The 13,864-nt window shown below is 42.3% G+C and overlaps 1 protein-coding gene across 2 annotated transcripts in view; it reads left to right on the top strand.

Moving 5' to 3' along the window:
• Positions 1-247: 247 nt before the first annotated feature.
• Positions 248-13,864, top strand: part of LOC127570373 (tensin-3-like) — a 326,270-nt gene continuing 312,653 nt past the window's right edge. For both annotated transcript variants that reach the window (XM_052015880.1, XM_052015879.1), the window contains exon 1: positions 248-698. In XM_052015880.1, the coding sequence (XP_051871840.1) occupies positions 519-698 (180 nt within the window). In that variant the 5' untranslated portion in view covers positions 248-518. The remainder of the gene's footprint in view (positions 699-13,864) is intronic.

The raw sequence follows: 13,864 nt of genomic DNA, 5'->3' as shown, positions 1-13,864 counted from the left end.
GTACTCTCCCAAAGGCAGACAACAGGAGTTGGATCTGTAGGAGGCACACAAGGTCCATGTGCCAGTTCTGTGCTGCAGCCAGTCCTGGTCACATTCGATATCTCCATCCACCTGCTGTGGCCCGGCACACCAGCCGAAAACCAGGGGAGGAGAAGGGAGGGGGTAAATTGCAGCACCGAGAGTCAGTGTGAAGCCAGAGCCCCCTCCCCCTTGGCTTCTCTGGTTTCCTGTTTGCCCGCGATTTGCGCCGATCCCCGCAGGGCTGCTCCTCGGGTATTGTGTGGTCCGGCACTCGAGCGCTCCACAACACACCTCCACCCCACTCCAAGAGTTGGCCAAACTGCAGAGAACCGGGGGAAAACAAAACAACCTCCCCGGTGCCGTGAAATGAGCCCGAGTGCGGCTCCCCAGCGACTGGCTCTGCCTGGGTTTGCAGGGAGTTTCCTTTGGGCTGGAGAGGAGCCGCCGCTGTAATCTCGGCCGGGAGCAGGAGCTGAAACTGACCGAGCGCCCGAGCAATGGAGGAGTCCTCGTCCCCGGGCAGCCGGCGCCTCGCCTGCCCCTCTTGCCCGCTGCTTTTCCGCACTTTGGAGGAAATGCATTTCCATTGCAAACTCTTTCACCAGCTTCACCCAAATGGTAGTCCGGAGCGAGAAACTGTACTCGAGCATCCAGCAGAACTACCTCCAATCATCGTGGTAAGTTTTTCCACTTTCTTACCGGACAGTTTAATCTTATAGTACCCCAACCCTTTGCAAAACAACAGCCGCATTATTGTTATTAAGTCTGTATTGCGTCCTGGTTAAAACATCAGAATTCTTCTGGAGAATAAATAATCACTTCCCGCCCGTTGAGCCTTGTTTTAGCAATGCAACTTGGTAACACGCTTTACCTGTCATGTGATACAGAACAGTACCAGGGTTTTCAGCAGTTTCATGGGCAGTTAGTGGGCGTTAAGCCCAATACAAAATCTATTAACTGCTCAGAGAGAAGCTGATAATATAAGACATTTTGGGGCACTTTAGGGCCTATAAACTGATTTGGCAACAAACACGCCCCCTATTATGGCTTCCAACCCTGCAGGACCGTCTCAATGAATTGAAGATTAATTTCACTCTTGTGAGTGAAAATCAAAGGAACATCAAAAGGTGCTCTCCACTCCTCCACCACCTTTTTAATCATGATTTACTAAGTATACAGTTATTGGAGATGGGGTAGTTGGAGGTGGAAGATCCTGTGATTAAAATCTCCAGCAATACACACAACCAGAGTTAACAACTATGTTCATATTTTTGGTTGATCTCTGGCACTCCTTTCTATATTTAGTGTGTTTTCTTCCAATGGTGCGGCACAGATAGTTTATGACTGCCCTTATGTGTCATTATTCATAGGTAGTTGGACACAAAACTGATGATTAACTACTGGGACATGTTTAACTCTTATGACCTTTTAAAAAATCTTAGATCACCTTTCTGGGGAGTAGTTTAAGCAATTATTTAGTAGCTAATTTATGCTATTCATGGAACCAACAGGAACACTCCCTTCAACTCATTTAAACATTCTGTCATTCAGTGCGATTATAATTGATCAAATCTTAAATCCATCATCCTGTCTTGCCTTTGTATTCTTTACCGTCCCTGTGTTGCAATGGCTTAGTGATCTCAGTTCTGAAGTTGATAATTGACAAAGCACATATTGCTTTTATGTGAATGAATTTCATACTTCTCGCATTGTCTTTGTGAAGAAGTGTTTACCTCTTTCCTGTCTAGCCTGGTTCTAACTTGGAAATAATGTCCCCTTGTCCTACACTCATCTTGTGGATGAATTTGTACGAACCCTATTTCGCTTCTTTAAAAATCATAAGATTTGAAACTTAATTATCTCCCCCTAAACTTTCTCTATTCTTGGACTTGAAGCCTTATTGATAAATAGTTTTCCTGTTACTTTGGCCCACAGAACCCTGATAGCATCTTGGTGAATCTATGCTGCATTCTTTGTAAGGTGTGGTGCCCAGAGTGTACACATTTCTGCAGTTGTGACCAAATGGGAGCCCGGCATAGTGAAAGCAAAGCTTTCTCATCTTTTATATTCGTAGCCCCAGTCACCTTGACCAACTTCCTTTTTGCCTTTTCTTTGTATACTTGATTGCTATCTTTTAGAGCATTGTGTACATGTACCCATATCTCTAACTTTTCAGCAGTTTAAATAATAACTGCAGATTTGCAACTAGATTAGGGGGAGTTATGTTATCAGATTAGCAGGAACAGGTAGGAAGTGAAAAATTATCTTTTTAGTGCAATAAATGCCCTGTATTTCTGTAATATTGTCCTTTTATTAATCAGATAATGCACAGATTTATTTGGCAGCAGCGCTGTCCAATGCAGTGCACAATGTGTTATTTTACTCAGAAAGAACTCTCTTATTTTAAGGTCGCAGAATCTGCTTGTTAAGTTAGTACATCCTGAGGTCGTTCATTGGAACAAGAATGGACTGTTCCTAAGTGTGTTCAGTTACACCTTGGCAATATGATGCCTCTGTTGCAGTTGTACTTGACCAACTCAAATCATTTAGAAATTTCAGCAGATGTGTGTGTGAAAATTGGTATATCGATGTAATGAAAGATTTGTTAATTACAAATTGCAGATTTTTGGTGAATGAACATGTCTTGGTCAGGATTCTACAAATTATTGTGGATTACTTTAGAAAAAGTAAAGGCATATGCTAATCCAGTGAAAGAGGGGAACAACCCAGTTGGGGGCCATGGGGTTGAGAGCAATGTTTTGAATTGTGTACCAATACATTGGCATTAGGAACAGCAGCAAATATTTATAATCAAGTATATGGTTGCAAATGCTCTGCAGGAATATTTTATGTAAATAATCTTTATGTGCAAGATTACCGTGTGTTCTCGTCATTGTGGCTTTAATTGTTCTGCGCGTTCCAATGTTCATAATCAACTTAGTTTAGAACATATGTATGAGTATGCCATTCAGCTCCTCATATCTGTTCATGAGATCAGGAATGATCTTCTACCCCAAAATCATTCGGCCCTCCTTACCCTATTTCTTTTATCCCCATATTATTACACAATAATTGTGATTAAAATTGTTTTGAACTGTATATCATGTGTCAACTAACCTTTTAGTGATGTGGCATATATCCTTTGTTTTGGATTGCAGGTAAAGCTGTAAGTTCTTGATTACACAACTATTTGTGTAATTATTCCACATAGTTGTTGAGTTTTAATTATGCACTTGATTCTCACTGAAACTCCAATCAAAAAACCTGGAGTAACTGCTGGGGCCTCATTATTACTCAACAAAATGGTTCATTTCTTTGGATTTTATTTTGCTATGCTAGACAGTTAGGGATGGTAGTTTGATGTTCCTTATGTGTCACCCAGTCTCAGATCAAACACTCCCTAACCCTATTGTTGATAAGTCTCTCCACACAGCCAACTTTATTTACCTTAATGTTTGCTGCAGAGAATGTTCACTGAAGCTTGTGCAAGTTTTCCATTTTGAACTGAAGGTGTCACTACAATTCCTCTTCGAGCTCAGGTGGTGTCAACTTTTTGGAATTTCTTTCATTACAAAATGTGTCGAAACTATTATTTAACTTTCTCACTCTGACCATCAGATACAAGTTTGGTTTGGAATTAAATCCAGGTTGCAAAGATAAAATGACATGATTGTGATACACTGAACATTCAATCGTGTTAGTATACATTAATTGATGTTTGAAGTTCTTGATGGACTATGATTTGTGTTGGGAGTAAACATAAAAATTTGTAAATCTAATACGCTGACATGCTTAGAGACTGGTGTTGAGGGACTGCAATGGCAACAGTTTGTATAGAATACCACTGACAGGAGTCCTCTAATTGTTCTGCAGGTGAGATTGCATTGTGTTATACTCCCTCCTAATTATGAAATGTGTACTGCACAGATGTTTTGATGTAGTTGTCATTACGTTAATAAGGGATGCCATCTGCTTACAAATTGGCAGCTGTCAATGAACACTTAATGTCTCCATTATCTGTAGAATAAATATAGTATTCATCTGAAATGTGAGTAGTATTTTTATGTGTGCAGTACTTCTGCAATATATTTAAAGTAAGTTAGTTGATGTGAATATTTATATGGTATATTGTTACTTTGAATTGTAATGTGTGGGTTTGTGTATTATACATCCTGTTTGGTTGTCAAAGATTGGCACGGTAGCGTAGCGGTTAGCGCGATGCTATTACAGTGCCAGCGATCGGGGTTCAATTCCCGTCGCTGTCTGTAAGGAGTTTGTACGTTCTCCCATGTCTGCGTGGGTTTCCTCCGGGTGCTCTGGTTTCCTCCCACATTCCAAAGATGTACGGGTAGGTTAATTTGGGTTTAAAATGGGCGGCGCAGACTTGTTGGGCCGGAAGGGCCTGTTGCCACGCTGTAAATAAAATTAAAAAATTAAGAAAATAAAAAAAATGGTGTATGTATTTGGGCTGGTAATTAAGACTTTATTTTGCTGTGCAGATTTGTCTTATTCTGTTAAGTACAGTTCTTTCTGCATTGCTTGAATTCTTTTACGTAATCAGCATCACTAAATATTCTACTCAAGTGCAGGGAGATTTCAACACTTGCTGTGTGTTGAGAAGTAATGCACAGCTGTATGTTTTCAAAGCTCCAGTGGTTCGTGGGAATGAAATTCTGGTCAGTCAGAAATCTAATTGAGGTTGGATATATTTTACACTGCATTTACAGAAGTCAAAGCATGCATTACTTGCTTCTCTGCCCTACAAAACTGTTTATGTCACAAGTGTGATTATAGAGTGCTTGAGATTAAAATATTTCAAATTGAATTCAGCCAGGTCTGTTACAAGTGTGGTAGCTGTTTTAATATTTTCTCTATACTTAAATGAAAAGAAATCATGGAATATCTACCATACTTTTAAGTGCATTCGTGTGACTTAAATTCAGAACTTGTGGTATTGGTTTATTATTGTCACTTGTACCGAGGTACAGTGAAAAGCTTGTTTTGCATGCCAATCATACAGGTCAATTCATTACACAGTGGAGTTACATTGAGTTAGTACAGAGTGCATTGATGCAATAGTTAGTGACATAGAGGTTAATTTTAAAAGTGTAGAACGATTATAGTAAGGGTAATGAGTAGATCTGTAGAGGGCAGCTTGCAACGTATCGCCACGCTCTGGCGCCCACTTGCAACTACATTGGAAGTTTTACAGTCTGACGGCAGTGTCAGCCAAGAATAAGCCGAGGTGTCTGGATCCCCACTCCAGACCAGTTCTCCTCCATGTTGGACAACAGCTGGAAGAAGCACTGAAAGTAGCAAAGGCACAGAATGGGCACCGGCTGGTGGACTTCATAATTCATCACCATGCCTGCCTTCAGAGCACCACTACTGACAGAGCTGGCCAAGCTCACAAGGAAGTAGCTGCCAGATTGGGTCCACTATGCGTTGTGAGTAAACCAACACGGGGAATTAACCTGTCTGTCCTCATCTTCCCCATTCTACCTGTGGCAGATGCATCTTTCCACAATTGTATCAGTAGAACTGACCACCACGGAGCCCTGTGGGAACAAAATCCAGTTTTTGTGCCATGGGCACACTCCATTGTGTTGTGTGGCACTCTGTGCTAAATTGGATAGAATCAGAACAGATCTGGCAGCTCAAAGCTGGGCATACAGAAGGTGTTGTGGATCACCAGCAGCAGTAGGAAGGTACACTGGCACAGTCTGTACCTCGTGACCCAGTATATGCCTCACTCTACTTTTACTTTTGAACGAGGGGATCAGCCTTGGATAAATGAGGTCATAGAGTCATACAATAGGGAAACAGGCCATTCGGCCCCCCACCTCCATGCTGACCAGTGGGTACCCATCCATATTAATCCCATCTTCCAGCACTTGGTGGAGAAATGGAAGTCTGGAGCACCATCAGGCAACCTTAAAATGAGATATCAGCCTGGTGAAGGAACAAAACATTGTTTATTGTTTATAAAAGGAAAAAAAATTGTTATTGTTTAGAAAAGAAAAAGAGCCCATGAGAGAGAGAGAGGGAGAGATGATTCACAACCCAGTGGGCAGATTAAAGCTCTGTAGTCTTATCACACGTGGTCACAAATGGTGATGAACAGTTAAACAGCTGATGTGAGGAGATTCCAAGAATATCTTCATCCCCATCGTCAACAATGGTAGGGCCCTGCACGTGAGTGCTAAAGACAAGGCTGAAGCATTTGCAAGCATGCTCAGCCAGAAGTGCTGTATAGATGATCTTATCTCGGCTTTCTCCTGAGGTTTCCACTTTCACAGAAGCCCAACCTAAAGCTGATCTGATTCCCTCCAACTGATGTCAAGAAACAGCTGAGAGCACCAGATGCAGCAAAAGTTTTGGGACCAGGCAACATCCCAGCTACAGCACTGAACCACCTGAATCTTGAGCTAATCTTTTCCAGTACCAGCATCTACTCAACAATGTGGAAAGTTCCCAGGTATGTCTTGTTCACTAAAGGCAGGATAAAATTCAGTCTGGCTAATTATCTTCGATAACTTGTAATCATTAACAAAGTGATGGAAGATGTCATCAACAATCATTATCGAATGGTATTTTCTGATCAATAACTTGATCATAGATACCCAGTTTGGGTTTTGCCAGGGCCACTTGGGTCCAGACCACATCATCGTCTTGGCCTAAATATGGAGCAAAGAGTTGAATTCCAGAGGTGAAGTCCTGGCAGTGTTTTACTCTGGTATGGCATCATGAGCCGAAGTTGAACTGAAGTCCCTGTACATCAAAGGGAAAACACTCTAATGGTTGGTGTTATGCCTCACACAAAGTCAGATGGTTCTGGCTGTTTAGAGGCCAATCGTCACAGCTCTATGTCATCATTGCAGGAGTTCCTCAGCCCTGTGTTGTAAGCCCAACCATCTTCAGGTTCTTCACCAATGATCAAAGGGTGCAGAAAAGATTTTCGAGGATGTTGCCAGGACTTGAGGGACTGAGTTATGGGGAGAGGTTGGACAGGCTAGGACTTTTTTCCTTGGAGTGTAGGAGACTAATCTTATAGAGGTGTATAAAATCATGAAGGGCATAGATAGGGTCAATGCTCACAGTCTTTTTCCCAGGGTTGGAGAATAAGGAATTAGAGGCATAGGTTTAAAGTGATAGGGGAGAGATTTACTAGGAAGTTGAGGGGTGGTAAGTATGTGGAATGAGCTGCTAGAGGAAGTGGTTGAGGCAGGTACAATAACAACTTTTGAAAGACAGTTGGACAGGTACATGGATTGGAAAGGTTTTGAAGGTTATTGGCCAAATGCTGGCAAATGGGACAAGCTTGGATGGGGCATCTTGATCGGCATGGACCAGTTGGGCCAAAGGGTCTGTTTCCATGCTGTATGACTCTATCTTCCTTCCATCATAAGGTCAGAAGTGGAATTGCTCACCAATGATTGTGCAATGTTCCGTTCAATTCACAACTTCTCAGCAAATGAAGCAGTCCTTGCCTGCATGCAGCAAGAACCTTGACAACAGTCAAGTGTAAAGTGACAAGTAACATTGCCTGCCACTTCTGTAGTACAAATGACAAGCAAAAGAGGCTCCTACCATTAACATCCTGGGGGGGGGGGGTTATCACTGATCAGAAACTCAATGGGCCCAGTCACTTAAATCAGAAGATTGTATCCTGCAGTGAGTGACTCTATGCCAATGCCTTGGCACCATCTACAGGAATGTGGTGGAGTATTGTCCACCTGCCTGGATGAGTGCAGCTTCAGCAATACTCAGGAAAATTAAAACTATCGAGAACAAAACAGCCCACTTGATTGCTATGCCATCCACTACTCTAAACGTTCATTCCCTCCATCACCAGTGCATGTGGCTGCAGGGTGTACCATCCCTAAGTTAAACTGCAGTTCCTTGCCAATACTATTCCAACAGCACGTTGTATCACCAGGAAGGACGAGGGCAGCAGGTGCATAGGTGCACTACTACATACAGGTTCCCCTCCAAGCTGCATATCATCCTGTCCCAGAAATAAATCATATTCCTTCATTGTTTCTTGGGTCTAAATCCTAGATCTCCCATCACAATAACACCCATGGGGGTATCTTCACCAGAAGGACTGCAGCATTTCAAGAAGGTGGTTCAGCACCTTAGTTTTGGGCTGGGCACCAAATATTGGTCTATCCGGTGATGTCCAGATCCTGATTAAAGAATAAATAGAAAAACACATCTACTGTGGCTTCCTTTCCTCCCTCCTTTACTGTCCCACCTGGAGATGCAAAAGGATCTGTCTGTGGTGTCCTCTTATTTGCTGCCCTCTGTCACCACTGAAGTGCCAGTCTTCGTACCGTGATGACATCTCACATTGCCACACCATAACTTCTCTTGATTCCTCTCTTGACGACTTGTCCACCATCCAGAACTGAATGAACAGAACTTTCTTCCAAGTATTTATTGTGAAGATTGGAGAGATTCAGTCCATTTAATCCCCCTCTCCCTGACAGCTGTCTAAAATTGAACCTGACTGGTTGTGACGTTGGTGTTCTAATTGATGCCAAGGCAGTGTTCCAGCGAGGTTTTCACAAAGATTGCAGAATTCCATCCTGTCTGACTCTACTTCTGATGTTGACCAAAACGTTGACCGCCTGCTTTTCTCCACAGATGCTGCCTGGCCTACTGAGTTCCTCCAGTATCATCATGTTTTTCACCTAGATTCCAGCACCTGTAGTCCTTTATTTCTCTACTTCTGTTTCATCTCCTTTGCTGCTGAACCATTAATCCATGACTTGTTTGTTACCTCCTGGGCTTGGCCATCCAACTCATTCCTGACCCATCTCCCCCATTCTGACCTGCATTAATGTGAGCTCATCCAAAACCTGGTTGCTCATGCTTTATTAGTATCATGTTCCATTTGCTCATCACTCATGTGCTCCTGCACTTCAGGTTTGAAGTTGTCATCCTTTCAAATCCTTCCTTAGTTGTGGCGTACATCTAATTTCCCACAGTCTTGCAGCCCTTCCAGATGTCTGTACTTGAGTTTAGGCTCTTGATCATCCTTGGATTCAATTGTATACCTCATTAGTGGAAGTGGCTTTATCTCTAATGGCCTTAAATTCTTTCCCTGAATATTTCTCCTTGTCTCCCTTGCATGAAGATGCTTCCTAAAAAGCCAATATTATGATCATGGTGATATCATTGAAATGTACAAAATCGTTGCAGGATTTGACAGGGGAGACACAGAGCTGACCTTTTTGCTAGCTGGGGTGTTGCGAAGCAGGTGTCAGTCTTAAAGTAAGGCAGTGGACGTTCAGGACTGAGTTGAGAAGTAATTTTTTAACTCAGCAGGTAGTGAACTTTTTGGAATTCTCTACCCCAGAGGTCTGTGGAAACTCAGTATAGTCAAGAAAGATATTGATAGATTTTTGGATGTTCAGGAAATCCAGAGATATTTATTTATTTAAATAGGCGATATAAATATCTCTTATTTATTGACTGCAACTCCAGTACCGTAATTCCAAATAATGTCATCTCCAAATTCCTAGACCTAGAACTCACCACCTCCTTTTGCAACTGGATCCTTGACTTCCTGACCAACAGACCTCACTCGGTAAGGATAGGTAGCTCCGCCACGATTATCATCATCGCTGGTGCCCCGCAAGGCTGCGTCCTCAGCCCCCTACTCTACTCCCTATGCACTCACGACTGCGTGGCCAGATTCTGCTCTAACTCTATCTACAAGCGTACAGATGACATCACTGTTGTGGGCCGGTTCTCAAATAACGATGAGACAGAGTACAGGAAGGAGATAGAGGTAGTAACATGGTGTCATGACAACAACCCTTCCCTCAATGTCAGCAAAACAAAAGAGCTGGTCATTGACTTAAGGAAGCAATACCAAGCACACGCCTCTCTCTGTATGTATCAATGGTGCTGAGGTGGAGACGGTTGAGAGCCTCAAGTTCCTAGGAGTGAATGTCACCAATAGCTTATCCTGATCCAATCACACGGATGTATAGGCCAAAAAGGCACACCAGCACCTCTGCTTCCTCAGAAAGCTAGCGAAATTTGGCATGTCCCTGTTGACCCTTACCAATGTTTATTGATGCACCATAGAAAGTATCCTATCCGGATGCATTATGGCTTGATATGACAATTGCTACGCCCAAGACCAAAAGAAATTGCGGAGAGTTGTAGATATAGCTCAGTCCATCACGAAAGCCAGCCTCCCTTCCATGGATTCTGTCTACCCTTTTTACTGCCTCGGTAAATTGTTTATTTTTACCTTGGTTAGTTGTGCATTTGGCCATTCAGGGCAGGATCAGTCTTGGCTAAGATGCCTTCCATGGTCAAATGCTTCCTGACACACAATATCCATTGACACAGTGGATTGTTGGAGGGTTTCATTGCTTTTTGCGATACCTATAAGAATAAGCATGAGAAGTTTTGAGGACATCTGTTTTTCTAATGTTCAGGGCCAATGATTTGTTCTTTGAAAATAGATGAAATCATTGAATACAATTCCAATATCTTGGTAATGGTCTCGGAACTCTTTAAAAAAAAAATACAGAATTTGACTATTCTATCTCTCATAATGGGAATTTTCTCCTTTGAATGACAAACATAACATGCATTCATAAAGAAGCAGCATTTTGTTTGTATCCATTATATAAAATGGACTTGTAAAGCTTCAGGGTATAGGAGAAGCAAACAATGTGCCATTTGGTGCTGCAGATGTTCCTCTTTTGTGATCAGTCATTATTACAGCTTATGACATGCAGTCATTTTTACAGCCAAGGTTTCTATCATTAAGCAGCACTGTTAAGCTCTTGCAGCAGTTCAGGTCTGAAAACATTAATAGTTCAATATTGAATTTGATCTGGAATATAAATCTGTGAGTGGAGATGACTCAGGAGCACATGGCATTTCAATTGTACGTGTCTGCTGCTGATAAGGCCAAAGATTGAATTGTCTTAATGCTGTTAATTTTGATCACGTCAAGCCACAAGGCAGATGTGTACTTGAGTGTTCATTTCCTACCATTGAATGCAGCAGAGAGGCAATGACAGAGAAGCCCTTCTCAGGAAATTACTTTGTAACTTTGTTCCTGCATGAACCTCTAGGTGGCAGCATTGTAAAGAATGCAACTTGAGGAACAGCCTGAATCTGTGACCATGGATTGCCAAACCCTGTCGATTGTTTGCCTTCATCTTTCAGTGATTCACAGGATGTGGGTTTGCTGTGAAGGTCAGCATTTATTGGTTATCCCAAATTGTCCTTGAACTGCAACAGTCTGTGATTAAACTACTCCCACAATGTAGGTTTTCAGCAGTTCCTGTATTTTACTGAACAGTAATAATATGTTTTTAATTTAGAGTCATTTATGAATTGATGGTTGTGGTATTCTTGTGCACCTGAATTTTTTTTTCATTCTGATGGGTAGATGTTGCAGGTTTTGGAGGAGTCCATGGAAGAAGTATTATTTGAGTTACTGCATCTTTTTGTAAATTATACATTTTGCAGCCGCAGTATGTCATTGGAGAGTGAATGTTTAAGGGCTAAATAGGCTGGTTTATTCTGGATGGTATGGGGCTTCTTGAATGTTCTTGTTCTTGGAAATGCACTCATAGTAGCAAGTGGTGTGTATTCAATGTGCCTTGCTTAGATGGTAGAAAGGCCTGAGGGAGTCATGGGGTGAGCTACTTGCTGTTTGAATACTCAGCGTTTGACCTGGTTTATGGCCATTTGGCTGATGATTGAAAGTAGACTGGCTTTCAAATCGGTTGGGATAGATATGTCTTGGTATTTGTAGATGCCACAAATCTCAATAATTTTCTGCAAGCTGTGTGGAACAGTTTGGTTGGAAGCGCAGTTCTTCAGCATTGCGTCTGTGACGTTGTCAGCTCATTTATGGAGCAATCATCTCCTGTTACTTGTTTAATTATCTACTTATGACTGGCAGGACTGCTGAGCTCTGATCTGAAGCATTTAGCTCTGTCTAAAAAGTGATTCTGAAATTAAGCACACATGTAGTCTTGTGCTGTAGCTTAACCAGCTTCACACCTCATTTTATTTATCCATGATGCTGCTCCTTTTATATTTATCATTGAGATACAGTTAGTCCCCTTGTGTGACATTGATGGTTGAATGAGGAAGATTCCTGGCCATGGAGTTGTGGATTATGGTGAAGTTCTGCTGATGACTGGCAGTACCTCATAAAAGGAAAAGAGAGGGCATACAATATTGCAAAAATTAGTGAGAAGCTGGAGGACTGGGAAGATTTAAAAAAAACCAACAGAAGGCAACTAAGAAAGCAGTAAGGGGAGAAAAGATGAAATATGAATGTAAGCTAGCCAATAATATAAAAGAGGATGCCAAAAGTTTTTTCAGATGTATAAAGAGAGGCAAGAGCGGACATCAGACTGCTGTAAAAAGACACTGGAGAGGTAGTAATGGGGAACAAAGAAATGGTGGACAAACTGAATAAGTATTTTGCATCAGTCTTTACTGTGGAAGACACCAGCAATGTGCCAGAAATTCGAGAGAGTCAGGGGGCAGAAGTGAATGTAGTCGCTATCACCAAGGAGAAGGCACTTGGGAAACTGAAAAGTCTGAAGGTAGATAAGTCAGCTGGACCGGATGGACTACACCCCAGGATTCTGAAAGAGGTAGCTGAAGAGATTGTGGAGGCATTAGTAGTGATCTTTCAGGAATCACTGGAGTCAGGAATGGTTCCGGAGGACTGGGAAATTGCAAATGTCACTCCACTCTTTAAGAAGGGAGGGAGGCAAAAGACAGGAAATGATAGGCCAGTTAGCCCGACTTCAGTGATTGGTAAGATGTTAAGAGTCCATTATTAAGGATGAGGTTTTGGGGTACTTGGAAGCACATGAAAAAATAGGCTAAGTCAGCATGGTTTCCTTGAGGGGAGATCTTGTCTGACAATTGTTTGAATTCTTTGAGGAAGTAACAGGCAGGATAGACAAAGAAGAGTCAGTGGATGTTGTTTACTTGGATTTTCAGAAGGCCTTTGATAAGGTGCCACACAAGAGGCTGCTAAACAGGATAGGAGCCCATGGTATTATAGGAAAGGTACTAGCATGGATAGAAGATTGACTGACTGGCAGAAGGCAAAGAGTGGAAGTAAAGGGGGCCTTTTCTGGTTGGCTGCCAGTGACTAGTGGTGTTCCCCAGGTGTCAGTGTTGGGTCTGCTACTTTTCACGTTATATGTTAATGATCTGGATGATGGAATCGATAGCTTTATGCCAAGTTTGCGGATGTTACAAAGATAGGTGGAGGGGCAGGTAGTGTTGAGGAAGCAGAGAGTCTGCAGAAGGATTTGGACAGGTTGGGAGAATGGGCAAGGAAGTGGCAGATGGAATACAGTGTAGGGAAGTGTAAGGTCATGCACTTTGGTAGAAGGAATAAAGGTGTAGACTATTTTCTAAACAGGGAGCGATTTCAGAAATTGGATGTGCAAAGGGACTTGGGAGTCCTAGTACAGGATTCCCTAAAGGTTAACTTGCAGGTTGAGTCGGTAGTAAGGAAGGCAAATGCAATGTTAGCATTCATTTCAAGAGGACTGGAATATAAAAGCAAGGACCTAATGCTGAGGTTTTATAAGGCATTGGTCAGACCACATTTGGAGTATTGTGAGCAGTTTTGAGCCCCATATCCAAGGAAGGATATGCTGGCGTTGGAGAGGGTCCAGAGAAGGTTTACAAGAATGATCCTGGGAATGAAAGGGTTAACGTATGAGGAGCATTTGATGGCTCCGGGCCTGTACTCACTTGAGTTCAGAAGGATGAGGGGGGATCTCATTGAAACCTACCGAATATTGAAAGGCTTGGATAGAGT

The sequence above is a fragment of the Pristis pectinata genome, chromosome 5 (assembly GCF_009764475.1).
Source record: "Pristis pectinata isolate sPriPec2 chromosome 5, sPriPec2.1.pri, whole genome shotgun sequence".
NCBI lineage: Eukaryota > Metazoa > Chordata > Chondrichthyes > Rhinopristiformes > Pristidae > Pristis > Pristis pectinata.
This window is presented reverse-complemented; position numbering and strand designations above follow the sequence as displayed.